The sequence below is a fragment of the Engraulis encrasicolus genome, chromosome 22 (genome assembly GCF_034702125.1).
Source record: "Engraulis encrasicolus isolate BLACKSEA-1 chromosome 22, IST_EnEncr_1.0, whole genome shotgun sequence".
NCBI lineage: Eukaryota > Metazoa > Chordata > Actinopteri > Clupeiformes > Engraulidae > Engraulis > Engraulis encrasicolus.
The window spans coordinates 36,016,224-36,043,640 of NC_085878.1; the positions used below are offsets into that span (position 1 = coordinate 36,016,224).

General features: G+C 39.7%; 3 protein-coding genes across 4 annotated transcripts; 1 reads left to right on the top strand and 2 right to left on the bottom strand.

Moving 5' to 3' along the window:
- Nucleotides 1-724: 724 nt before the first annotated feature.
- Nucleotides 725-10,556, bottom strand: vps33b (VPS33B late endosome and lysosome associated). Of its 2 annotated transcripts, none has more exons than XM_063188969.1 (24): nucleotides 10,517-10,556; nucleotides 9,977-10,108; nucleotides 9,571-9,651; nucleotides 9,360-9,421; nucleotides 9,198-9,247; nucleotides 9,029-9,096; nucleotides 8,780-8,825; nucleotides 8,264-8,358; nucleotides 8,030-8,134; nucleotides 7,764-7,854; nucleotides 7,558-7,635; nucleotides 7,380-7,453; nucleotides 7,151-7,237; nucleotides 6,885-6,975; nucleotides 6,651-6,725; nucleotides 6,476-6,540; nucleotides 6,326-6,380; nucleotides 6,179-6,225; nucleotides 5,944-6,076; nucleotides 5,691-5,764; nucleotides 5,477-5,578; nucleotides 3,946-4,021; nucleotides 3,473-3,595; nucleotides 725-1,365 (listed from the first exon to the last, which is right to left on the bottom strand). In XM_063188969.1, the coding sequence occupies exons 2-24, from the start codon at nucleotides 10,070-10,072 to the stop codon at nucleotides 1,292-1,294; spliced, it is 1,848 nt and encodes a 615-aa protein (XP_063045039.1). In that variant the 5' UTR covers nucleotides 10,073-10,108; nucleotides 10,517-10,556; the 3' UTR covers nucleotides 725-1,291. The 2 variants fall into 2 exon arrangements, with proteins under 2 accessions (XP_063045039.1, XP_063045041.1); XM_063188971.1 differs by having other exon boundaries at nucleotides 9,977-10,111; nucleotides 10,517-10,552.
- Nucleotides 10,557-10,618: 62 nt separating this feature from the next.
- On the top strand, nucleotides 10,619-11,855 carry hddc3 (HD domain containing 3). The gene is made up of 4 exons (XM_063188972.1): nucleotides 10,619-10,897; nucleotides 10,989-11,044; nucleotides 11,150-11,390; nucleotides 11,481-11,855. Exons 1-4 carry the CDS (start codon nucleotides 10,786-10,788, stop codon nucleotides 11,609-11,611), a joined length of 540 nt encoding a protein of 179 aa, XP_063045042.1. The 5' UTR covers nucleotides 10,619-10,785; the 3' UTR covers nucleotides 11,612-11,855.
- Nucleotides 11,856-13,992: 2,137 nt separating this feature from the next.
- On the bottom strand, nucleotides 13,993-19,516 carry LOC134439146 (cytochrome b5). Its single transcript, XM_063189008.1, has 5 exons — nucleotides 19,095-19,516; nucleotides 17,740-17,868; nucleotides 16,274-16,300; nucleotides 16,127-16,161; nucleotides 13,993-15,206 (listed from the first exon to the last, which is right to left on the bottom strand). The coding sequence occupies exons 1-5, from the start codon at nucleotides 19,305-19,307 to the stop codon at nucleotides 15,116-15,118; spliced, it is 495 nt and encodes a 164-aa protein (XP_063045078.1). The 5' UTR covers nucleotides 19,308-19,516; the 3' UTR covers nucleotides 13,993-15,115.
- Between the last annotated feature and the right edge of the window lie 7,901 nt (nucleotides 19,517-27,417).

Genomic DNA, 27,417 nt, shown 5'->3' on the forward strand with positions numbered 1-27,417 from the left:
CATTTTGGTGGTGATGTGGATCACGATTTTTAAGGTTCTTCACCATTGCAGGATAGGGCGAGTTTTGGCATTCCAGTTTCTAACTACACCAAAACAAGGCAGAAAGACTTTTAAAAGTTATAACAGTCAACTGTTCTATTAAACAGCTTCCTGCAGCGGTATGCACTCTCTGAGTGCATTTCTAGTTTGAATTAAATTCTGTTGATTTGGATCCTAGGCCCTACTTTATGTGTGAATAGGCCCTACTTTATGTGTGAATAGCAACCAAATACCAGATACAACAGGCATACAGCAAACAAACCAATAAAGCATATCATTTTTTGTCACACACTGAATATGTGCTTCCTATAGCATACATTGAGGTCTAGGCTCATTTAATTTGGCACAGCCTGTAAACAAAGTTCTGAAAGGGTTTCGGTAGTCTTATATACTTACAACAATGGAACTAGTATTTTGTAAATATGTATTTTTGATGTGGAAGTGTTGATACACATACAATGTAAGAATACATACACTTTGATGCAGCATACACAGCACATATTTGTTGCTATGGGGCAATTCTTCATTTACAAATACTACATGTACACTGAGGATCTTGATTAATCTTAATGTGTGCTACAGACAGTAGCTGTATTTGGCAAGTAATTAATATTACTTTTTGAAATGACTTCAATGACCTATTTGTGCACACTGTGAAAAATCGTCAGTGACAAAACTCACAAAGAAAGGTTGAGACCTTTAATCTGCTGCAGAGGCAAAGATGCAATTTCTGGGAGGAAAAAAAATCTTGAAGTCACAACCCAGTCTGAACTACACCTTTGACTACCAGTCCCGATAAATCAACCTTCCCATAGGTTTGCAGGTGACGGGGGGCACTGTGACGCAGCGCGCTAAGCCCCCCACATTTGGGCTTGCATGCCCACGGGGACCCCGATTCGAGTCCGGCCGGGGTCATTTCCCGATCCCACCCCGTCTCTCTGTCCCACTCACTTCCTGTCACCATCTCAGACTGTCCTATCAAATAAAGGCATGAAAGCCCCTAAAAATATTTAAAAAACAAAAAAACAGGTTTGCAGGGGACCTTGAATAGTGGATGATGACATACTGTAGGCACTTGCAAATGAATCATTCTTCAACAGGGTTTAAAAAAAACAGAGACAGTGTTCTATACAGTAAGCTCAATGTCCTCTTAGGCAGTGCTTTTGGTCCATGGATCTTGTTATCTTGTTACACATTCCCACAAGTTGATTGGAGCAGTTCCATCCAGGCTAGGAGGGATGGGTATGGATGGTTAGTGATCTAGCAGTGCCTCCAACATCCTGCCACTATTGGTGATGGCGGTCGTCACAACGATAAATTTCAATCCTGTGAAAAGGATGACAGAGCGGTGCAATGTGATGTCTTTTTTTAAGAAAACAGGTTCCATCCCAACTTTCTGTATGGATAATGCTTGTTTGTTAACATACAAATACGTTAACATTTCTCTATACATTTACTTGTAATAAGAATACTGTAAATGTACAAAGCGGATTCCAAAAAAGTTGGGACACTTTGTATTTTGTGAATAAAATCAAAATACTGGCATTTTCAAAACATCTAATATGTTAATAAGGTATAGCATTATGTACAGACAACATATCAGTTGTTAAAGTCGAGCAGAATTATTGTTTTGAGGTAATTATGTGATCATTTAAAATTTGACCCATGCAACAAATCTCAAAAAAGTTGGGACAGGGTCAAAACATGTTGTAATAGTTGGATAATTCTAACAATTACACAAGGAAGAATATTTTAAAAGGAACTATATTGACTGCCAACATGAATGCACAAATAAAATACCATCACATAGAGGCTGTGGCACTCAGCAGCGAATATTTTGAGGGACTAATTACTTATCTATTACACAGAAAAATTGAATTATCAAAATTGCAGGCATACAAGGTCTATTTTCGTAATATAGAGTTCTGTGTAATCATTGCACGAGTTATGAGATCATGACATACTACAGGTAAATAAGCAAACTATGACACTCCAACAATGACAGCTCTCGAAAAAATGACCATAAACACAACACTTGATTAATGCACATGATGCAGACATTAATCAGTGTTGCGTGCGGAAAAGCTCATTCTATGGACCTAGAAGACATGTGAAACTGTCCTCTGATTACAGAATGGAAAATATTTTATCCTTTTTGAAAATTATGGAGTCATGCACCCTCCAGGTTATATAGAAAATGAATACTTCAACTTGATTTAGTGGTCAGTCTGAAAGACAGTAAATATGATGGTAAGGGGGTGCAGAGGTGACTTGGTTAGGGTCTTCTTACTCATGTAGAGCATTAAAATGAATGTTGAATGATACATACAGACTTTAAACAGCAAACATAGCTACCAAGGCATTATATTTTGGAGCATCGCCTTTAGATATTGCCCCATAATGGTGGCAAATTTCAATCTCAACTATGTTCCAACAGTGTGGTTCCATCATAAGAGTAAACAGGTCACAAAATTGTTTTCTTGCAGTCAGGATATGCCACATATTAAGCATAACAAAAAGGTAAACAAGTTGAAGAACACACCTATCAGTTGAGCTGCTGAAATCACGTCTCGCATATCAAAATATCTAATTTTTGAATAAAATTATGCCATCAGTCAGAGTATTTGACTGTTCAGTCTCATCCCTTGAGTTGTCTTTAGTCGTACCCAATATAAAAAGCCTTTTACTGGCCCTGTCCCAACTTTTTTGGGATTTGTTGCAAGGGTGAAATTTTAAATGATCACATAATTACCTCAAAACAATAATTCTGCTCGACTTTAACAACTGATATGTTGTCTGTACATAATGCTCTACCTTATTAACATATTAGATGTTTTGAAAATGCCAGCACTTTGATTTTATTCACAAAATACAAAGTGTCCCAACTTTTTTGGAATCCGCTTTGTATGTAAGGATGCATGCAAATGTCTATTATGTAACAAACTCTTAAGATCCCAACCAACCCAATTTGACTGGACAGCCAAGGAAATTAAAGGGGCCTTGTGTAGGATGGTGGCCAGAGTAGGTTAAGCAACTATACTGCTCATTGAAACGGTGCTGCCCCTTGCCAAATTTGATCTTTTCATGAATATTTACTGAATAATGCTCTAATATTTACTAGTATGACCAAAGTATAGTACGCTTTGCGGCTAAAAATGTTTATTCCTGAAAATTCAAAATGGTGGACAATGGAGATGATACCCCTTTTCATCTATGAAAAGTGAAATTTTCCCTGTCATAATGAATACTTAGAATTGGATGGTGGTAGTGAGTATTCATGAAAAAGCTAACATTTGTGAATGGACGGCATGAATTCTGGAAATAAACTACTAAAATTATTACACAGTGCACCTTTAAGCTCACAAGAAACACATTGTCACAGTATCACTCAAGCCATACTAGTGGGCTAGAGAGAAGTCAGTGACGTTGGTACCTTTTTCCTTGCCCAGGAAGCGCAGGGCTGCAATCTCGGAGTATGTGCAACCGCCCAGGAACATTACTAAGATGATGCGCTGGGCATCCGTTTTGACTCTGGCCTCTCCACCATTGCTTCCTCCTGAAAAGTGGTGTACACAGAAAAAACATTACTGACTTACCCTCAATGCAATGCAATACCTTATGAATGCATTCTAATGCACAGTAAGTTAAGATGTCACCGTGTAGAATTTGGACCATGAGTCAGCAATGAATTTATAATTAAAACATGAATAAAAAGCTTTACTCTAGTGTTACGATTCAGATGTAAACATTATTAATGTTTTGTTGACAATCTTCAAAATACCATTTCATTTTCACAGTCTCAGAGCATACATAATGATCAACATGGCATTTCAATGATAATAGCGCAACCTACAGTGCAGACAGCACTAGATGGTATGACATGAGAACGCAGGAAGTGGCACTTACCAGAAACGGCAAACTCGTGGCCACTAATCATCCGTGTGACCTCTTCTAGACCGGTCCAGCCATCCCGCTCCAAGACCTGTGGATAGGGGATCACAGGGTTAAAAGGGGACTCGAGGGACAGGGTTGCCAGATGAGGCTGATGATTTCCAGCCCAAAAAATGCTCAAAACCTGTTTAGAAGCTCAAACTCCCGCCCAATTCTATTGATTTCTATGGCTAAAATTGGGCAGGTTATTCTGCTAAATGCCATTTTTACCCGCACACGGCCATCCTAAGCAGCCCAATTGGGCGGGAAGCAGCCCAATCTGGCAACACTGCTCCCACCTTCCCTTGCTCACTTGAGGCCTCGTGATGACGTCACTGACTACAAAAAATGTATTTCAATATCTCCTAAAAGCGCAATTCTATGGTCATTTTCTCATTTGCAATCGGGATGGCGAATGAAGAATAGTCCCCCAAAAGTTGTTGTGGCTAGGCTGATAGCAGGGAAACTTGTTTTCTCCACGGAGGCGTCGGCGAAACTCAAGGCCGGGGATGGGAGTCTGCATATTGGAAAGAGCCCTATGCCTAATCCAGCAGGTGGCAGGTGCATCACACTTGGGCAGTGCTTGTATGAAGGGAAGAGCTGGAGCCAGTACAATGCAACAAATAAAACGATAAAGGAATAACCTGCAGTGAGCTCCAGCTCCTCTGATGTTTGCAGGGTGTTCACACACCACAATCAGAACTACAGTTGAGTCAGAGTCAATATTGGAATCGGAATGAGATGGATTACTATTGTCAAGACTGTTCGGCAACAGAGACGTTTGTCTTGTTGCAGATGTGTTGATACAGATTGATGGCTGTATTTCAGTGGCACTCTGGGAATTTTGACTTAGGACCCAATTTCCTAGCAAGCCTCAGCATTAGAGACATGTCGAGACACTTTTTTTAATATTCCAAGTATTCCTTGTAATTGTAGAGATCGCTGGGGTTAGGCTACTGCACGTGAGCAGCCTTTTGGTAGCCGCCATTAAAAACAGTATTATACCAGTCCACAAAGCACCAGAAGCAGACAGTCAATATGAATGCATGAATGTGTTGATTATGATTACACCAACCTTGTTTTTCTATCTGAGCAGCAATGTACTGTCTGTTTGACAGCTTGGTAGAGGTCTGTTCTTTCAGGATCTTCTGGTAGACACTAGTTTAAAGCTTTTCAGTACCCATCTAGGGGGTTTGTGGTTGGAATTAGTGTAGGGGACAGTGGGACAAGTTGTGCAACTGAACAGGATGCCTTGGGGTAATTGTGCCACTCATTAGTGATGTAAAAACTGTCTGGCATAATAACTGAATTCATACCTTTTCTTTGTGGATTGAGTACGGATACCAAAAGGCTGGTCACTTGTGTCAGCCCAGCACTAGCGACCTCTGCAATTACAAGGACTGCTTGGAATACCAAAAAAGTGTCTCTCACACTCTGCCTAACTAGAATATTGGGTCCGGCAGTTTTTGTGTTGACTGACGCGGTGCAATGTGGTGAAAACACCTACCTGCTCAATAAGTTTACAGCTGAGTGGTACGTAGGCACCACTGAAGATGTAGGCCATGTCTTTGGGGACACGCAAATCGTATTCCTCATCTGACTTTGGCACCTTGGGAAATGGAGTGAGAAGATATGGAAAAGGCCAACATATTCTTTCTGCTACTAAATCATGGATTCATGGATTAACATTCAATTCTAATCCTGTGTGAGATTTGGCATACCAGAGTCAGCCTTCTGCTCAAGGCCCGGAAATTGCTCTTCTTAGCCAGTGAAGAAAACGTCTCTGTGAGCTTTCCTGCAAGTGACCATCAGTCATCAATTGGCAATACAAGTCCAAATACTAAGTATAGATAATTATAAACAAACACATATACATTTATCATAAGTATAAACTATGAGCTAAGTGTATAGAGACAGTACACCACAGCCTGTGACAAAGTAATAAAACTGTATTTGCTTTAGTTTTTTTATTACCTGCCGTCTTGTCATTGACCAGTTTTCCCACTTTACTTTCCATTACCGTCAGTGTCTCTCCAGGCTGCTGCTCTACCAGTATACCCAGTTGACGTAGATTCGCAAAAGTCAGTAGATGTTCAATTCCATAACTCTGAAAAGAGGGTTTGGGGAAGTACAGAGGAGAGAAAGATGTGACATACTGCCAAATTTGCATTTTGACTCTGAACTGCTTCCATTTTCAAACTATACCTACTTGAAGGTACTGTGCTTTCAGTGACCGATAATCCTTGGGAAGCAGGCCTAGGACATTCAAGAAGATTCAAGAATTTAATGGAAGTTAATTAGACTTCAAGATATTTACACTTCAACCTGTTTTTTCCCCAATACTGCAGACACGTACCATTTTCCGTTATAGAAAGTAGACATAGAAGTCTCAAACTTTCAATCATTGACACCTACAGACAGGAAGATAAAATATTAGCCTGGCCAACAGAGTTAACAGTAATCTGAAATGTGAATAAAAAAACCACAAATATTTGTTACATTTAACCTGTCTATTGATGTGCTCCTCAACGTAGGAAATACATTCACGAACTTCAAAACCTTCAAGTAAAGCTGGAACATAAGGCCAAATTATTTTGCATTGCCATAAAAGCAGAAAGCAGTACACATATTTCATATTTTGTGCAATATTTGCTATGGGAGACTTGTTACTGTGGTCTTACAATGTTCAGTCTTCAGGAGTTCCTGAAAATCTTGCTTCGTTTTCTTTTTCATTATAGACTCACTAGCACCAATGTCTGAGAAAAAGAGCATCGAAATTACAAAATCAACAATCTTCATACGTGGCAAAATATGCTAAATACATTTCCAATAATTGGGTTTCACATTCATGAGTGTACAACATTTTCAAAATAATATTTTTGGCACAGATGTTAAGCGAATAAAGACAAACTCACGCAGGCTCAAAAGTCGGTGTTCCTGTTTCAAGCCTTTTAGCTCCTCAGAGACAAAAGTCTTCATTTGTTTGATGTCCATCCCCTGACGTTTCTGCATAACAAATCATGTCCCCCATCAAAACACATCACAGTATATACTTGAAAATATCCATGTGTACACACGTCATACTTTATACTCTGTACTCTATTCTTTATAACACTGTACTCCAACAACGTTTCTGCAAAATGCAAAATTGAGCCGTGCAGGACACTGTACTACAACTTACATCATATGCAGTTTGGAGGTTCCGTGCCTTCTGGCTTAGAAAGCCAAACACATTGGAGAAATGTTCATTCCTGATCTCATTAAACACCTGAAAAGGAAATAACTTGTTACTCCTACTACTGTATTGCATCGTCAGAATATTTACACTTACAAAGGACAACAGGGTTAGAGGATCAGAAATGGGAAATTGTGATCAGAATAACATTTGACCTTAATATACATTTTCAGACCTTATCCTGAGAGTTCAGCATCACTTTAATACTTTTGTCCGATGATGTCACATCAGGCCCAAACTCCACACTTCCTATAAATTATCAGAAGAACATCATGGTCATTCATGTGAATTAAGTAGTACTGTACTTGTGATTCAATTTAAGCAGACCATCAACACACAGTAAAGACACTCACCACACTTTATCCTAAATATGTCATCTACAAGACCTTCGTAGACAACTTGTGAACAAAGTGGTGTAACAAAGTCAACATCTGTGTGAAAGACAGAACACAGAAACCAGTAAGGCAATGCAATGACTATTTGACTGTTAATTATGAACCATGCACAATTTGGAAAAAAATAAAAATAATAAAATCATGTCAAGTAACCCTTCCTGTACCTCTGTCAATTAGAAAAACATTTCCAATGTCTGGTTTCTGAGGCTTCTGCTCCCCCTCTTCCAGCAACTCCCTCCAAGACTCGTAAGCCATCTAGAGAGAAATCAGGGGGTGGAGGGCATGCAGAGAGATACAGGGAGGAAAAGAGAGAAAACAGTCAAAGCCAGGAAAGAGGGACAGAGACAGCGGAACAGGAAAAAGTGTCTGTGTGAGAGAGAGATATTATTCTTACATTTTGACAGTGTTCTGTAACCAACCAACCACTCACCTTGGCAGTTCGACCAATCCCGTAGAGCTTGTTGAAGGGCCCATAGAGCGAGTGCAGCAGGTGCAGAGCACTTCCTGCGGTCGTCACCCAGCGCTGATCTCCTTCCTGTCAAGGAAAACACACAAAAATGCAACTTGTGTCTCATGAATCAGTGTGTTTGTCGCCTCATGATTTAACCACTTCACTGCTGAAGTGAAATAACATTTGAATATTTAATTTGGTGTATTACGCTACCAAAAAGTTGTCTCGGAAGAATTCAGGAAGTTCCATGCTGATGATGTCATCGTCGAGTGGTAATAGATAAAAGCCCCATTCATCTGTGGTGACATCTAAAGAAAAAGAGTCAAGATATATTTTATTCTATAACATTATATATTTACATTAAATGTTTAGCAGACGATTTTATCCAAACCACTTACAAATGAAGAGATAATCAGCAACAAACAGAGTATGGGAGAAAATAGAGTACACAGGAAAAGCAATACTAATGCAGATGAGTATAGCTAGTTCGTTTTCCTGTGAAGGAAAACTGTCTCAGAGGAGATTGTCAATTGACTGTTGACAGTTTTCTTTCACAAGAAAAAAGTAGCCTAATATATGGTAGAATATCTTTTAGTGATACTATTCGGTACGAGTACTGGTTACTATTCACAGACCTCTAAGAAAGCACTAACAGTTATAAATAAAGGCCTTTGAAACATACTCTCATATTGTGCTCATGCAGCATGAGAATATTTACCATGCACTTACCTCCATATACCCCTTGTTCTTCAAGAACTGTATCACACACATAAAACTGGAGGAAAAAGAAAAATGGGGCATGATTAATGTCCATGGTAGAAGCTCAACATCATTCCGTAGCCTCATATTGCAACTCGTTTACTGTCATTCTGATGAGTACAAACGTATGAATAGATGATGTGTCTTAAGTATAAAAAGTATAATTTTCTGATAAAGAAAGTGGAGTATAGGATGCATATTGATCTGCAAAGTTCTTACCTTTTGTGGTGTAAATATGATCTTATATTGCCTAAATCTCCCAACTGCTTTGTCAGCATTGACAATGTCTAAGATAAACAGAGAGGGACATGTGTGAGAGAAGGGGTTGTGGAACTGATGTAAAATATTTCATCACGTTTACTATTTACATGCATATGGTCATGCTTACCACAAACCCATTTAACAGTCTGTACTCGTGGTCGTATGAGAAAGCACAGCCTATCAAAAACAAAGCAATGATAAAATAAGTAGAATGTTCAGTGATCTGACATCATCCGTGTTACTTAATTACATGAAATACCGGAAAAAGTGGTACAGAGAAGTAGCTTACTGATCTGAGGTACTGAAGATTGGCTTGTGCTCAACTTTGTAGAGTTTGTCTACTTCATGTTGCTGTAAATGTTAAAAAAAGAGCCAGTAAATAGTACAGCAAATTCAGAAGATTCTTGCCTTTTGGGAAATACACATTGAAGAAAACAAATCAAAATGACAAAATTGAGCAAATGATTACCAATGTGGTCCAACGCTGGTCCAACACCTACCTTCAATGTTGTCACATTTGCAATGCGATCCAGAGGGCTCATTAAGTCAGCTTCAATAAATAGGTCCTTCTTCCCTGGTAGCTTTGAACAAATGTCAAAACAGGCTATGTGATAACACTCCATGCAACATACTGTACACTATATACTGCTGCCTATTGCAATAACATGCTGGTAATATACCCTTGTGAAAAAAATGTGACTGCAGCTCAACATAGCTGCGGGATTGCATAGCTTGTTGTCTAAAATGCTATTACTACAATGCATGAAAGTGCACTAATAGCACAGTAGTTTTCTGCAGGAATATTCAAATGTTAAAGGGAATTGATACACATTGAATGAGCAATTGAATGTCAGTTCCGTGTGTATTGAGTTTGTAATCAGTTGCACAAAAACAGAGAGGACTTACCTGTTCCAATAGATAGATCAGCTGGTCTCTTGCCAGTCTCTTGAGTAAAGAGAAGTCTGGTAGGTCAGGGGCATCTCGCCAGCCAGTCTGTGCCATTGGTTAAACGGCGAGCCTTCACTAATGATGACTGTCCTCCTACACAGTAACACAGTCACAATGACCACATCAGAAATGTCACTTCTTGTCTCCATCAAGCAAGGTACAAAATCGTGGAAGTTTAGATTCCACTGACGTTATTGCTTGATAAACTAAAACATGAAAACAAGTGTTGTTGTCATTTAAGTTATAATATTATTGCCGTAAAAGTAATAATTATCAGATCATCTGCCATACGAATATACTATTTGCACAGCTGATGCTAGGTTAGCAATCTTAGCCATCATCTAATATCAGTTATTATATGCCATGCAAGCTTATTCAGTAGTTAGCTGCTACTGTGTCGACACACAGATATGCTCTTATAATGCAAAATCACATTTTACAACGTGTACATGGGGGTTTGTATCATGAACGACTGCTAAAGAAGAATGTGTAGCCTACCTTCCTTGCTTCCTGGGTCATGTAGACAGAGGAACGATTACCAAACAGAATATGCGTATACCCGGAAATGTTTCACTGTGACACACAACAGATGTTTTGATTTCTTGGAGCCAGAGATTGCGCGGCGGGTCTTCATGCACTTGGGATCATTGAACTAAACTTACGTATTTATCTAGATTTTTTTGCATTCTTTGTAGGAATTCTGATTACTGGCAGTAAGGCGACCTGTAAGTTGCGCTTTGAAATCAAACCCCTGTTAAGCCTACAGTATGAGTTTAGATTCTGTTCTTTTACTGGAGGCAGTTAACTTTGCTGCTGACAAACATCGTAATCAACGCCGTAAAGATCCAGATGAAACGCCATATATCAATCACCCAATTGGTATGTTGATGCGAAGTGAACTCCTTCGCCTAATCTTGATTATTGTGAAGCTGCAAGTAGGCTATCCATAACGCTTTGACTTGATATGTAGGGGTGGCCAGAATATTGACCCACGAGGGAGGAATCACGGATATCGCCGTTTTACAGGTGAGGTAGTGACGACGGCGGTTAGCCTACACAATTTGATCAAATCCGATGTCAACTGTTGTCAAAGCTAATACAGGGCGATTTGTGTGTCTCTGCGGTTTACAGGCAGCATTATTACACGACACGGTAGAAGATACAGACACAACTATTGAGGAGTTGGAATCCATTTTCGGGACGACTGTGGCTCGAATTGTGGAGGAGGTGACAGATGACAAGTCCCTTCCAAAGCAAGAAAGGAAACGTCTGCAGGTGGAACACGCGCCTCACCGCAGTCACCAGGCCAAACTTGTCAAATTGGCTGACAAACTTTACAATCTAAGGGATCTCAACCGGTGCACACCCAAAGGTCAGAAACGTATAGTGCTCCACTAAACTTAAGCATGCATGCAGATTTTTGTCGGGTTCATACTGACGTCTGTTTTGCTGTCTTCCTCAGGTTGGTCGACAGAAAGGGTGCAGCAGTACTTCGAATGGGCTGCACAGGTGGTGAAAGGGCTCCGTGGAACCAACCCACCTCTGGAGAATTTACTTGATCAACTGTTAAAGGAAAGATCTGTACAGATTTAACAACTGAGTTGTTGGGAAGTTTGCTATAGCTGTAATTTAACCAGGAAGCTAAGCAGGGTGCTTTGGCCCATGGTGTCCTCTGCTGAGTGTTTTGAAGTGTTGTATCATCACTTCAATTTGCATTAATAACTTATAACATTCTTTTGTGTGAGAGGTTCAGGTATTTTACAGTAACACAATGTACATTGTATGCATCATGTATCATTTGTATATGCAGTGAGAATAATAAACGCTTGATCCCTTGCTGATTTTGTTGTTTTTGCCTACTAAAAATCAAATAGAAAATAAGTTATTCATATACATAGGCGCATATATATATATATATATATATATATATATATATATATATATATATATATATATATATACACATACATACACACACACACACACACCTGTGCAGACCCACCTGAGGTTTGCCAATGAACATCATACTGGTTTAGGATATAATTGTTGGGAGGTGCTGTTGTTTTGTAAGCTATTACAGTTCAACTCTTCAAGGAAGGCTGTCCACAAGGTTGAGGAGTGCGTTTATAGGAAATGTTTTATCATTCTTCCAAAAGACAATTGGTTAGGTCACACACACTGATGTTGGTCGAGAAGGCCTGCCTCTCAAGCATCCCAAAAGTATTCTTCAGGTTCTGGACTCTGTTACAGTAATGTTGGAAGAGGAAGGTGCCCGCTCCAAACTCTTCTCACAAGGTAACTTGGGAGCAGAGATTTATTCAAAATGGTTTGGTATCCTGATGCATTCAACATTCCTTTGACTGGAAGAAAGGGGCCAAGCCCAACTCCTAAAAAACAAACCTACACTACAATGCTTCCTCTACCAAATTTCACACTCTGCAAAATGCAGTCAAAAATGTACCATTCTCCTGGTAACCTCCTAATCCACTCGTCCATCAGACTGCCAGAATTAAAAGATTCATCACTCCAGAGAATGCCACTGCTCGAGTCCAGTGGTGGCATGCTTTACAGCGTTGCATTCGACACTTTGCATTGCATTTGATTGGCTTGGATGCAGCTGCTCGGCCATGCAAACCCATTCCAAGGAGGTCATATAAGCTTTGGAGCGCTGTAGCAATTGACTGCAAAAACTCTGTGACCTGCTCTTTGCATGTGCCTCAGCATCCGCTGACCCGCTCCAATAGTTAATGGGCCAGTCAATCTAGCTCAAAAAAGGCCAAACTATGGGACGAATTGCAATAGTAATGGTTCCTACTTTTACGTGATCCTTAAACCCCCTTGCATCACATATTAAAAATCTACTAATTGATATTTAGTGGAACATACTAGTTAGAGATTTCTCATTCATTTGTCCATAGGGTGACATTATACTGTAGGATAGGTGAATATGGTAAAAATTGAAACTGACATTGATGTACACATTGGTAACCCACATTCAGGCAAATATCTTTTTTGTACTGCACATTTTCTGAAATGTGATTAAATATGCAAATTAGGCCACAACGGAAATGGGATAAAATCTGTGGTAACAGACCAAGTATAAAACAAATTGCAATAGTGATGGTTCATACATATTGATCCTTCAACCCCTCTGTATGACATATTTAAAATCTACCCTCATCAATTTATTGGAACATACTTTTTATCCACTGAATGGCAAAGTGCATTGACCTTCAAAAAAAAGTATGTTCCGCTGAAGTGATGAATGTAGATTTTTCATTTGATGTAGGGTGGATTGAGTATCAATAAAACTTGTGAATCATTACTTTTGCAATTTGTGTCAAGTTTATGAATATCAATCATTCTTCAGACAACGTGCTACACAAAAATCTTTATCTTAGTTTGAATAAACTACTGTGAAAGTTTCAAATTGATCCCAGTTTAAAATATTATCCCATTCGGCAATTATCTCCAATATTGTCTCGGTATGGAAAAAAATGAATGGGAAATATCCAACTTTGACCTTGAAAAAAGCTTGTTCCACGAAATATAAATATGGAGGTTTTTAATGTCATTTATTTAGATATACCTAGGGATTACAAAAAACTTGGAATGATAACCATTGCAATTTGTCCCGTGTCAAACACTAGATTGACTGGCCTCTAATGTGGCTGAGTTGCTGTTTTTCCCAAGCTCTTCCATTTTCTTATAATAAAGCTGAGAGTTGACTGTAGAATATTTAGGAACAAGGACATTTCATGTCTGGATTTCTTGCACAGGTGGCATCCTACGACAGTTCCACGCTGGTTCCGCTCCAGTGCTTTGATTTGTGGCCAGGCCAAGTGATTAAGACACCAGATTCTGATCATTTGGGTAATATAGTGTACATGCTATGGGAACACGACTATCAGTGGTGCATTTTTAAACATCACATCTTCAAAGAAAATTGTTAAGCAGAAAGGAAATACAAAAGCCTCAGTACCTCACATTTAATAAATCACAATTGCAGTTAAATTTTCCATTGCGATTTTATGATGCATGTTGTTGCAACTAAAATAAGAAACTTAAATTAGTTATCCACACGTGCATATGTTTTAACATGAGTGCATAGAAAAAGAAAATGTGTAGTTTTGGGCATACTCTATATGTATATATATATTCTTAATTCCAAGTATCATGGAAATAGCTTGACTATCCAGATACATTTCTTTACAAATGTTCTAAAAAATAAATTACAGATGATTGTTGTATATACTTCCATATATGCACATGTAAAAGTAGAAAACAAAAGTTGGAGTAAAGATTATTATATGAAGACAGCACATCACAAACAGTTTATCCAAGAATGTACACCTCAAAGCCTTGCATATCCTGCCTAGAAAACACACTACTGCAAAAGTCTCTGAGCTATCAGCATGCTAACCACCTGAGAGGGTGCATGCACCAACCTTCAGTAGAGATCAGTCAGTCAATCGCTTGATTTACTGGGCCTCGTTTCCACTTCTGACAATACATTTAGTTTGAGAAGAGTGACACTTGTAAGTGAAGCAACAGCATACCCCCCTCCCAACCTCATTAGCCACCTAGCAGCGATGCATTATAAAAGCTGAAGACCTTGAACACATCTGTCATCATGAAATCTCACACTGTTATAAAAAAATAGGTTATGGTTCTTGCTTTTACACTGATTCACATCAGTCAATTCATCCAAATCATTGAATGCTTAACATCTGTACACCAGAGTTTTTCGGATGTCACACATTAAAAAAAAAATTAGTAGAATGTAAGTCAGGGCACACAAGAATAGGGCGACAGATCACAGAGGACACACAGAATGACCGCAACAATAGCCATGGCTTTCTCAGGAAAACGCCTTAAAAAGACAGGAAAATGCTCAACAAGTGCAAACGTGTCCCATCTTCGAAAAAAATCCTATGCACCATGTTGTTTGGGGGGGGGGGGGGGGAGATCAACAATTCCATCACATGTGCACTTCATGGGCCTCAGAGGCAGATCAAGTCTAATATATTAAGGCCTCTGGACAAAAGACAGAGAAATGTCTACTGGAACTGGAGATGGAAGAAGGGAGCGAGGAGATCAGGAGGACTTGTGTTCCATGAGGTAAAAGCGATACATGACCCCAACGACGGCGGCTGCCACCGCAGGAATCAACCAGGTGGTCCATGAGCTGGATGGAGGAGGAAAGACGTGGTCATTATGCTGCGGAGGCTACTGTGGTATTCAACACATGGGGCCTATACTACAAAGCTGGTTCAGGAGTAAACCAGGTTAAGTTATGAGGTAAATCACCTAATAGCCGAGCCTGAAGTCCTCATTTTGTTAAGAAATGAGGACTCCATGCTCTTCTATTAGGTGATTTACCTCTTAACTTAACCTGGTTTACACCTGAACCAGCTTTGCCGTATAGGCCTATGGTCTGAGGTTGAGATGAGGTTTCCCCACACAAATCACAACATGTTTGTGTAGGCAAACACTTGGACACATTCTAACATCAAAGAAACAAGTCGTGCATGTTCATTGTAACATACAATTAATCTACTACATACAGGTAATCTAATACATACGATAATGGTAGAGTGTTATACAGCTTGATTCATGTAACAGGTGCCAACTAGCAGAGTTAGGCGGTAGAACTTTAGTAAACTTCCCCACTGAAGCGTCATACAGACGTGATACCACTGAGTTATAAGTCTGGACTTTTAGCGCAGTGGTATTGTACTGTGCCTCCCATGCTGAACTGGAGCATTGACTGGTAGGCCGTGGGTTTGCGCCCTGAGTAATGGCTGGACCCATAATAACCTTGGTTAGACCGTTGCAGTGACCCAGATCGGAGTGAGACTTAGGAAGGTGAGTGCAACACGTGCCAAGTAGCAGAGTGCCGTGGTAGAGCGTTAGTGAACCCCCCTCCCGAAGCCTCAAAGATGCGGTAGTGCTGAGCTATCGGTCTGGGCCTTTTGTTCAGTCGTATCATACAGCCAAACTTGAACATTGCCTAGTAGGTCATGGGTTTGAGCCATGAGTGGCAAATTAACGCAGGATTACATTTAGAACATAAAAACTCAATAAAGAATTAAATCCAACACTAACCTGCCACCATCACCTGATGTTGTGATATACACCTCCTGAAATAGAGGGGAAAACCCATTAACATATGCTTTTAATAACTTTACAAGCAATTGGTTATTACTTAGGAATTGTTATTTGAAATTATAAAAAAAAAATGTTGCCGCTTACCTTCTTTGCTTCTTTTTTACGATCGTTCTGCAAGAGTAAATGAGAGAACACAATTCAGAATAAATGCAAGTGGTTTGTGCTAATAGAGAATGCCAAGACATTTGACCAAATGGTCCAAAATGTCATCATGTCATCTTGACCCAGAGCAGATAGTTAAGTATAGTACTTTTCAATTAATCCCAATGGAGTTGAAAGTACCTGACAGCTTGGATAAAGACACAAATACAAAACACACAAAGACTAAATACACATTATTGCACATTGCAGCGCAGTGCATCGCGAGCGCAAGACGTAGGATACAGCAACGACAACGCGACAGCAAAGACAAGTATGAGGAGAGGCAAAATCACAAGACAAGATCCATATGAAAACAAAGACTGTGTTACTCTCACCAAATTTCTACCACACATATATTAATTATGTGGTTCTCCGAGTCAGCGCCTAGGCCTACACAACTTTGCAAACTTGAAATCTCTTTAAACAAGGCATGTTCATGAATGCCTGGATGATATGTTCACGACCTGGAGATTGTAAAATTGTAAACTGTTGTTCGAGCAAAGGTATGATAATTTTGCTGACTTTCATTCATTCGCATAATAAAATGTTGTGGAACCGAGTAGAGTGTGTAAAATTTTCCAATCCCTCACCCCCTTTTATGTCCAAGTCTGTGGGCCCTACACCTAATTATTACCTTTTTAAGGTGGGCTATGCTGTATGCTCAACTGTCTACACGGATCTGCTGCCCATGTCCTAGCCCACAGAACTTGTACGCGATTTCTATTCGTTTCTGTGATTGCTTATATTTCCCATCTTTATTCTTGGTCGAAAATGTATGGATTCCTCGTGTAGTGATAAATTGACATCCCAAACTTTACGCCTGTTGTGTGTTCGGTTCTTACACCCGATTAGCCTACACAACAGCTATATGGCATGTTGAGGTAAAATGAATTGCTGACTGGAGTCTATTTTGTGTGTCTGTCGATCAATCGTCTGTCAGTATCATTTCGGCAAACTCTGGGGCAAACCCAAAATGCACAGCGATTTCCAATGGTCATGACGTAACGTTGGCAATCTCTATTGGAACACACCCATTTAATAAGGTTGTTGACATCAGTTTTGATTTCTATTTTGTTGAACAGCAGGGTCAAGCATGCCATCTCGAGAACAACTCATCTTCACCACACTACAGGTGGCCCATTGCTAAGTCAGGTTTTATTGTCACTTTCTTCATATGCACAAGTCATACCAGGAGAATGAAATTACGTTTTCTCTATACCATGCCAGGACATAGACATATACAGGACTGACATTTTACAGACTGACAAAGTGCAAGACAGGACAGGTAACAGTTGTTGCACTGGTAACGATAAGGGGTCTGTAATCACTTGCAAGAAAAAAAAACCTGCAACTGGACAACACCATAACAACACATTTAAAAGAAACTATTCTGACAATAAAGATATTACCATGTGGAGCTCTCCAACATAATACTGCTCCAGCATCTCTCTGGCGTCTGTGGAATGACCAACATCTTCAAAGCTTTCTGATGCATCGGCCCCAGCCTGTTCCAGTAACACCTCCTCGCCACCCGGGTGCTTCCATGAAAAGGAATGAATGAAGGGGTCAATGTAAAGTACATGGAAGTCAAGTTCAGTTTCTTCATACAGTGCATTTTATTACACTTGAAGTGAAAATACAAGTGGGAAAAATTGTTGACATTCTAATGAAATACTTTTCATTTTTAGTGGCAAGACGAGCATGACTGATAGGTGTAGCCTAATCCGATAATTGTATTTAATTGTAGAGGTAGTTCTACGCACGCTCTAGAGAAATGCACTCGCCCTTTTCGGAAGCTGACATGAGTGGCCACTTGGCTACATTTTATAACACTGCTACAATGTTGCACAACAACTGAACAATGACCTCAAATAGCCCCGGCGTTACTCAATGATGCATACCGGTACCATTCAACTCCAGTGCCCTTTCACCGATAAGTAGAGCTAGTAGTCCTATTCGCTACGAATACTTCCTTGGTAATTCTTAAGTGTAATCTAAAAATGAGCCAAGTACGAATACTCAGATCGGAATGACAAACTAAACAAACCGAGCCCGAGGAGGGTCGTATTGCTAGCGATGTGCTAATAGCTAGCTTAAATCAAGGGACAAAGTAGCTGGAATTAAGGAATAAAACACTGCATGTGTTGATGCCCATACGTTGAAACATGTAATGTTATCCGTAGTCTGTCAGGGAGCAACACATGTGATTGTGTTAAAACGATTCTAGTTCTCAAACCCCATCGTCGAAATCCAAATCACCACGTTATCACTAGAAAGCAGCTCTGCTTCCGACGTCTATCTAGTTGCTAGCTTACTACTTGTCGGCATAGCAGGTTATCCACAGCAGCTAAATCGCTCTCTTATCACCGTACATCAACGATATGAACACGCTCAACAGTTAGCAAAGTCATGTGAAGACTAAGGTTAAAGTTAATATGTTTGACAAAATGTTAACAGTGTACAGGATAAGATAACTATACTAAAGATAATTATCATACTACGTGAGCCTTACTAGGTGGCTAAAACTGTCAGCTAACTCTTACCTACTGCCCAGCTGATGAGTAGCCTACGTGTCATTTATTGTAATAACAACGGGAGTTTGTAAGTTGCAGCTCGTTAATTGTTAGATATTTGCACAAAGCCGTGGCCTTTAATATGAACTTACACATAACAATGGCAAGTATAAGACACTCTGCGTCCAGTTCACTACATGAGTTGGGTAGTCTCAGTTGTTTTGTAAGCGTATCTGACTCAAAGGTCTTACCTCTTCGAGGAAACTGGTGATATCATACACTTTATCGTGAATGATAAGCCACGTGTCCTTGCTAAGGTTGTGAGCTTGAATTTCCTCGAGTGTGTAATATTTCACATTGCTCTCTGATGTATCCTCAGATGGCAGAATCCCATTCCCATCTCCATTTTCCGTATGAGTTAGGTCATCTTTAGTATTTATCGTCGAGTCTAGTTCCTCTCCCATTGTTTCAACACGTCGGTGCTCCCTTCCACTATTATGATTTAATAAATAGGATGCGAAAACGACCAAACAACCACAACAACAAATTGTATACTACGACATGAACATTGCTAACGTAGCTAGCCGGTGTTCCCGAGACCGAATTCTCCACCAGAACCTGCGTGATCAGAAGACGCTTGAAAGACCAATCAGCATATGGAACCACCTTCCAATGCGTCTTTAGTGCACGCTTCAAGCAGCCAATAAAACGACACCATTGATATTACCGACCAATCATAGCAAACCACAGATTATCACGAGACCTTCTCAGTCGTATATTTTTCAACATATATTTTACAACATCTTAGCATGGAGCGCAACAGGTTTTATGAGTGATGATCATGGAGGGATCTTGAATTGCAACCGTTTCAACCTTATTATTCAACTTAATGATTAATGAATGTAAAACAACATTTTAAAAGTAAATCTCAAGATAAAACTGAGATAGCCTTGAGAATTTTCGAAATTTTACAAATAAGGCCCACACTGAATATGAATATTGTTGAAGAACTAGGGGATAAGTTTCAGATTATATTTATGGAGTATCAATGGAGTTACATTCCGCAAATATATTAAAATCCTGTAGGAAAAGTAGGGGTATCAAAACCAGAAGGGGGGGCAATCCACCCCTACAAATCGCCCCCTGGGCCTATTTATGGACATAATAGGCTGATCAACGAGGTGGCTGAAGTAAACAGTTTCAGTGTCGTCTGTTAAAGGTTAATGCCTTTGTACTAGGCCTAGTTAACTTATAGCCTAAAACAAATAAACCGGCATTACCCCATTGTTTTATTTTATCAGGATTAGTCTTGTTTATCAGGATTAGTTATTCTTGCAATGGAGGGAAGGTTTTTTGGTGAAACGTGTGTGTGCACGCTCGTCCTTCGGCCTTGCCCTTGGCAGAATGTTTTCCTAACCCTGTACAAGGGCTAACTGCAGCATTGAAGTTAAACATTGAAAGGGCCTTTGTGCATCCACAAACAAATATGACAGAGATTAATCAGCTTACACACAATCTTTAGTATTCCAAAGAGAGAATGTGAGAAATGTACCGAGTTGTCAAAAGAAGATTAGCTTAAACAAAAAACTAGGCCTATATTTCCAGAATAGTGTCCTGCAGCATGACAACCATCAGCAGTAACTTCAAGGCCCAAGTTAGGTGACGTCACTGTTGAACTGGGGTACTTCTTTGATGTAGATAAGAGATGAGTCACTTCTGCACAGCCTTGATATGGCCTAGTAGTGGTTCTCAAAAGGGGCTCTACAGCCCCCTAGGGGGCATTAAGGAGCCCTCGGTGGGCATTGAGAAGGAAACAACTGAGGCGTGGGGGCACTAAATTGCAATTGGCGCCATTCTTTTCTCTTATTTTCAATACAATTGGGGGAGGGGGGAGGGGGTGACAGGCTTATGATAAGGTGAAGGGGACATTATGATGAGGTTCAGGGGGTGTTTATTCAAAAAAGGTTGAGAACCACTGGGCTAGAGGATGGAAGTACTTGAATCTGTTTTGAATGTCGGAGCAAACAGGTGAGATAAAAATGAACTTTATTAGGCTACAGAATTTTATTCCTGCCCCATCATTCCCTTGGCTTGAGGTTGATTGATTGATTGATTGATTGATTGAATGATTGATTGATTGATTGATTGATTGGTTGATATCATTCATTCATTCAACAATAAGTTAACAATCTCACTATGCCCAAGGAAAACGTTAACTAAGATGATGCACAAAAAGCCTTTCCTGTGTGGTAATCAGCCTACAAAAAAGTTGCACGGGTTTTGAAAAAAAGCAAAATCATGTCGTCAGGCAATACTGAACTACAGTAATTTGAGCAATAGGAGGTGTGTATGACAAAAAACATAGGCCTATACTGAATACTGAATTCCTTGAAATTTGGTGGAAGGTGCATCTGGTTATAGCAATAACAAGAGCAATGATGTTTGCACAGCACATTGTCATGCATTTCTGTCTTTCATTATTATTATAGGGAGTATATAACTTTGATCAAAGGCAGATGAAAATTAAGCTGTTTTAAATTACTTTTTTAAAGTGTGATACTGTTTTGGGCAGCTCTAATTTGAACAAGAAGCTGCTTGCAGCATTTGGCAGCATAATGGCTAAATGTCATTTCACCCTGTTGCGATTTTACACTAGGCACAACCAGGAGACTCGGGGGACCTAAGACATCTTTTAGGATGATTTTCCCTAGCATATCTGCAATATATTTAGAGCCTTGGCCAATCAGTAACTTAGATAGATGACCAGAAGAGTTTTTAACTCAATTCTAAACCTCCCTGGCAGCCAGTGAAATGAACTAAGCACTGAAGTGATAGGATCTCTTCTTTGGTTTTGGTTAGAATTCTAGCAGCAGCATTTAGGATTATTTGCATCTGAGTGACTTTTGGGGTAGGGTATTGCAATAGTCAACTCTACAGGAAATAAAAGCATGGATTCATTCTTCCATATCTTGTTTAGATACACATTTTTTAAATCTCAGCTGCTCCTAAGTTGCCAAAAACTGATTTTATAATGTTTTTGATATGAGAATTGAGACTGAGATACTGTCCAACATCACACCAAGGTTTTTGACACAAGATTTATTTTTAAGTAATTTGGAGTCTAAGTAGGCTAAACACAGAGTTTCTGACAATGTTCTGAAATGGCCATCCCAATCTTGGAATCTTATCATTACTGAAACTATGTAACTGGTTTGAAACAGGCTGCCGACCTGTTTCTATAAGTAGATGAGCTCTTCTTTTCTTTGGGGTGCCCACACTTTAAATGCACACAAACTTGTTTCTATTGGACTTGCACAATGATTTCACAACTGAAAAGTTTCTCTTACCCCATGGTTTGTTGCGGCTTCAAAAACACAACAAAATATAAACTGATGTAATGACTTTCCAAAGGGGTTCCCAAACCTTTGAATACTTTGAATGAATGAATGAATTGAGGACAGCAATGATAAAACAGAAATAATGCTGTGTTTGTATGAATACGAACAAACATGCTGAGTGTTCCATCGACTGTTCTCAGAGCAATGATTCCAGTCTTTACATCCACCACCACATCAGAGAGAGTAGAGAGAGAGAGGTTCCACTGGCCCATTGTTTCCGGGTTCTACTGTTGCAAGGGGGGGATTCCCCTTTAGGCAGACCTAGGCAGACCTAAGGACTGTTCTATTCAATGCTAGGAGTATTATGACACGTCCCTTTAGGCAGACCGGAATCTGGTCACATTAGGTGCCCAGAAACCTATTGTGTTGGCATATCTCTATATATTTAAAGAATCTCTGACCACATTGTAACAACCCTTGCCTGCCTGGAGTGCTTCACTAAAGAGCTGTGCCTATGTTGAGTAATACACCTGTATAGTAGGGCAAAGAAACTAATACAGAACAGTGGTTTTACAAGGTGCTGCTAGTCACAGGATGTATGCTTGAAGAAGAGCGCACACAAGTAGCCTTTTGTTATTAGAACACGTTGTCCCGAGACCTTTTTCAAGTTTTAAGACTTGAAATGGAACACACACAGTGCACTGTGTGTTTAAAGGGACACTGTGAGATTTTTAGTTGTTTATTTCCAGAATCCATGCTACCCATTCACTAATGTTACCATTTTCATGAATATTTACCACCACCATGAAATTCTAAGTGTTCATTATGACTGGAAAAATTGCACTTTTCATACATGAAAAGGGGGATCTTCTCCATGGTCTGCCATTTTGAATTTCCAGAAATAGCCATTTTTTGCTGCAAAAATGACTGTACTTGGGTCATACTAGAAAATATTAGTTTATTACTAAGTAAACTATCATGACAAGGTCAAATTTGGCAATAGGCGACACAGTTTCAATGAGCAGCATAGTTGCAGTATCTTTTTTGACCATTTCCTGCACAGTGTCCCGTTAACTCACTAACTCTGCAGACCCATCACATCAAGTTTATTTCCATTCTGGAAGGAAACAACAAAGAGAACAGTACAACAGACTTTTTTAAAAAGTCTTTGTAGGGAGGACAATTAAAAAATATTTTGAGTTGGCCTGCGTTTTAAATGTTTAAATGCTGTGGAGCCGTGGTTTCTTGAAGAGACAAAAGCGTGGGTGGTGGGTGGGTGTAAAAGGTCGGGTGTGATGAAGGCCATTAACAAAATGTTTTGTGTGGGACGCACCTCTTTGTGTACACGTAAGCGATACATGAATACGCAATCCTTATAAATTACAGACCATCTTTTGCCATGAGACTTTTCAACCTCTGTGGGTGTAAAAAACTGGTTTTAGTTAAGGAGAGGTTGTGAAACACACCCTTCTGTAGTGTGGAGGTGGGTTATCTACTCCGTCCTAAACATAGACACTTGAGAAGCAAAGTGCTTTACCTCACACACCTTGATCTCCCAGTAGAAATAGGGTTGCCAGCCATCCCTTGAAATACGAAATTGGCCCCGTATTTTGAAACAAAGATATGGGTTCCATATTCAGCTGAAACGGGATGCAATATGTGACAATGCAGGAAATTGCAATTCACACAAAACCACACAACGTTGAGTCACAGCTTGCCTGGAAGATAGACAAAATTCAAATGAAAAATTCAGACAAGTCAAACTCAAATTCAGATAAATAAATTCAGAAAAATAGATTCCTGTTGAATATAGTATCTGTACTATAAATAATCTGGTACTTTATTCCACAGGGGAAAAAAAGGTTCTGAGGATTTGGAGTATTTCAGGACACAAAACCAGGCCTCAAAACCAGGACATCCTCTCATCTCTGTCTAACTCACAACAAAATCTGAATGTTCCCAGTTCATCCACGATTTGTGTTTGACCGTGCACTGGCCTTTCAGAACCCATGAACAAAACGTATAAGGCAAACATGGCATGCGTCAATATGAGTGAGGCATATTAAAAGACTGGGCTAGTAGCAGCTGATGTCCTTTGTGGTATGCACCCCCATGATATCATTACACTGTCTGGTGGAACAAAGTCATTATGACCACAACTTCTATCCCATATATTTATGGTAAATTCTGAAATGTCTAGGTAGCCTACACAATGGTTTTAATCTAAATAAACGTTAAAAAATGATCCCCCAGCCCAAATCTTCTCTAATTAGGATTTAGAAACAGGATTTAGAAATCATCCAAGTCTTCATAACATCTCAGATGGATTACTTTTAGGCTTGTCAACCGTTCCTTGAAATGCAGAATATTTGGAAACAATAGTATGGTTCCGTATTGAGCTGAAATAATTTGTCCCGTATTACCGTGACAGTCCACATTAGTTTTCAAAATGTCAGTGGAAAAAATGGGAATCAGATGGGGTTTGCCATTTTTCAACCTAGAATTGGTTAAAATGCAGGGAATTGCATCTAAGAACAGTTCTGAAGGAGGACCCCAGAACCCCTGTTGCCTATGTTACACTAAGTGCAAATGATGTGTCCCTTTTTCTTCCTAAGGGAGTTGGCAACCCTACTTACTATTCATTACTTTGACCTTCCCAGTCCCAGCTAGCCATGCGTACAGTTTTGCTGTAGTAGTCAGAGCTAAAGTTTAGAACCCTTTAGGCTCGGGTTCGAAGTCGGATGTGACCACTCTCCTCCCCTTCGCTATAGTGCAGAATGCTGCTGCAAAGCTTCAAAGGGACACTGTGCAGGAAATGGTCAAAAAAGGTACTGCAACTATGCTGCTCCTTGAAACTGCTGCCTATTGCTAAATTTGATCTTTACATGAAAATGTACTTAGTAATAAACAAATATTTTCTAGTATGGTCCAAGTACAGTCATTTTTGCAGCTAAAAACGGCTATTACAGGGGCTGTTCACTCACGGAAACTTGCTACTAGCCACAACTGGCTAACCCTAACCACGGGACAGTGCAAAATGAATGGGTGTCAATGGAGTTTTTTACCATTATAATTTTTGTGATTTTTTATAATTTTTTGTCCTGAAATATTAATATTAAGTTCAAAGCTAGAAATAATAAGACCCCATTTGAGTAGCGTTTCGATTATTTTGCGCCACTAGATTATTATATACTGGGTCACAAAGCTCAATTTTTATGGGGCCAAACCCAAACATTAGCACGATGCTAGCGAGTACAGGTTGAAATCTTCTAACCTGCTGTAAAACTACACACCTGAACGATTTGTCAATACAGCCTATTGTTAAACAACAGTCATAGTGCTTACCAGGAATGTTTTGTTGATAATATTTGTGACTAGAAATGGCAGTAGCAATGTATTTAGCATGGGTTCCCCTTTCCATTCCATACATTTTCCCACATGAAGGACTGGCCTACGCTCGTTACTGCAGTATGCATGCAAAGCTCACTGCCTACAATAGGAACCAATGAGACTGAGCCTTCTCCCTGTGTTCTAATGGGGCACCTAAGTCACGCCCTCTACTTCCTGGTTCATGGGGCAGGGGGAGTCAAAAAAATAATTACTGGGCTTGAAAATGAGTGTTTTTTTTACACCAATCCAAACCTTGGACCTCCACCTATGTACCACAAATCCAAAAAACACTAATTGTCAAGGCCAGTAATCATTTTTTTACTCCCTCTGCCCCATGAACCAGGAAGTAGAGGGCGTGACTTAGGTGCCCCATTTCTCTGGCTATTATTGGAAATTCAAAATGGCGGACCATGTACAAGATCCCCCTTTTCATGTATGAAAAGTGCAATTTTTCCAGTCATAATGTACTTAGAATTTGATGGTGGTGGTAAGTAAGTATTCATGAAAAAGGTAACATTAGTGAATGGGCAGCATGAATTCTGGAAATAAACAACTAAAAATCTCACACAGTGTCCCTTTAAACTACTAGGCCTTTTAAGAGTTCAATTCAAAACGCTCCCTCTGGTTTTGAAGCCACTACAAGGTCAGGATCCTACCTACATCTCAGACATGCTGTAACACATACTCTGCACCCGGATCCCTCAGATGACCTGACATCACTACTTTCAAATCCAGACTAAAAACACACACGTTTACACGTTGTCCTTTATCTCTTAGTCTCCTTGCTCTTCTCTCTATCTTTAACTTTGTGTTCATATACTTTGTATTGTTCTATGTTACTGTCTTTTACTATGTGTACCGGTAAGTCATTGTTGTGTGCGCCTTTGTCTCTGTATGTTATCCCTGTTGTTAGTCCATGTGATGTGTTTGTTTTATAGCTTATTGTTCTGTTCCCTGATACAGACACGGTATATGTATAGAATATGTTTCACTATCTCAACTAAATGTAAATTAAAATTAAAATAACTTTCTTGCCTACAAAACTCTGACCACCACTATCAGTATGTGCATACTTTCTTTAGGGTGACCAGACAAGTTTGCATTCCAGACACAATCTCTTTGAGGATTTATTGCATGCATAAAAAGGAATGTTCCTGGTTTCCAAAGAAAATGAAGAAGTGTTAGTGATATTTATCTCCCATGGTCTTTCCTACTTGCAGCTTCAACTGAAAGCATTGCACAGTGCATACATTTGTTGTCCCATACAGTAGCTATAGTTTACACAGTCCCCCATCTTAATGCCTAAAATATTGTTTGTAGCACTCAGTAGTAAGCATCAGATTAGCTTTGACCTTTGACACAATAATAATGCTCAATGTGCCCTCAACTCCACTAGGGGGCAGTGCTGCATCAGGCTGCTGTGAAGAATGCACTAGGCCAGTGTCAGACCTTGTCAGATGCGAAAATTGTATGAGGTTTTGGAATTTGGAGCTTTTACATACCGATTAGTTTCCAGGGGGGAAAAAACCCTTTATATTGTATTAAATCTGGTAAATTGTTTCATGAACTCTAAGCGTTGGTTTGTGCTAAAGGTTGGAAGGCCGCCAAAGGTCTGACATGAATGAAAAGAAATGACCACGTCCAAGGGAATTCACGGTATGAAGCACACAGGCACACATTAATAATCACTGGCATCACCATGGTGTGCACATCTGATCAATATCCCTGTTTAATTTCCTACTATGCCTTGTTCAGTAGGAGATGATCACACATATTGTGGAGCAGGCCAGACAGCTGGGTGTGTTGTGTTTATGCAGGAAATTGCACAGTGATTTTCATGCACCAT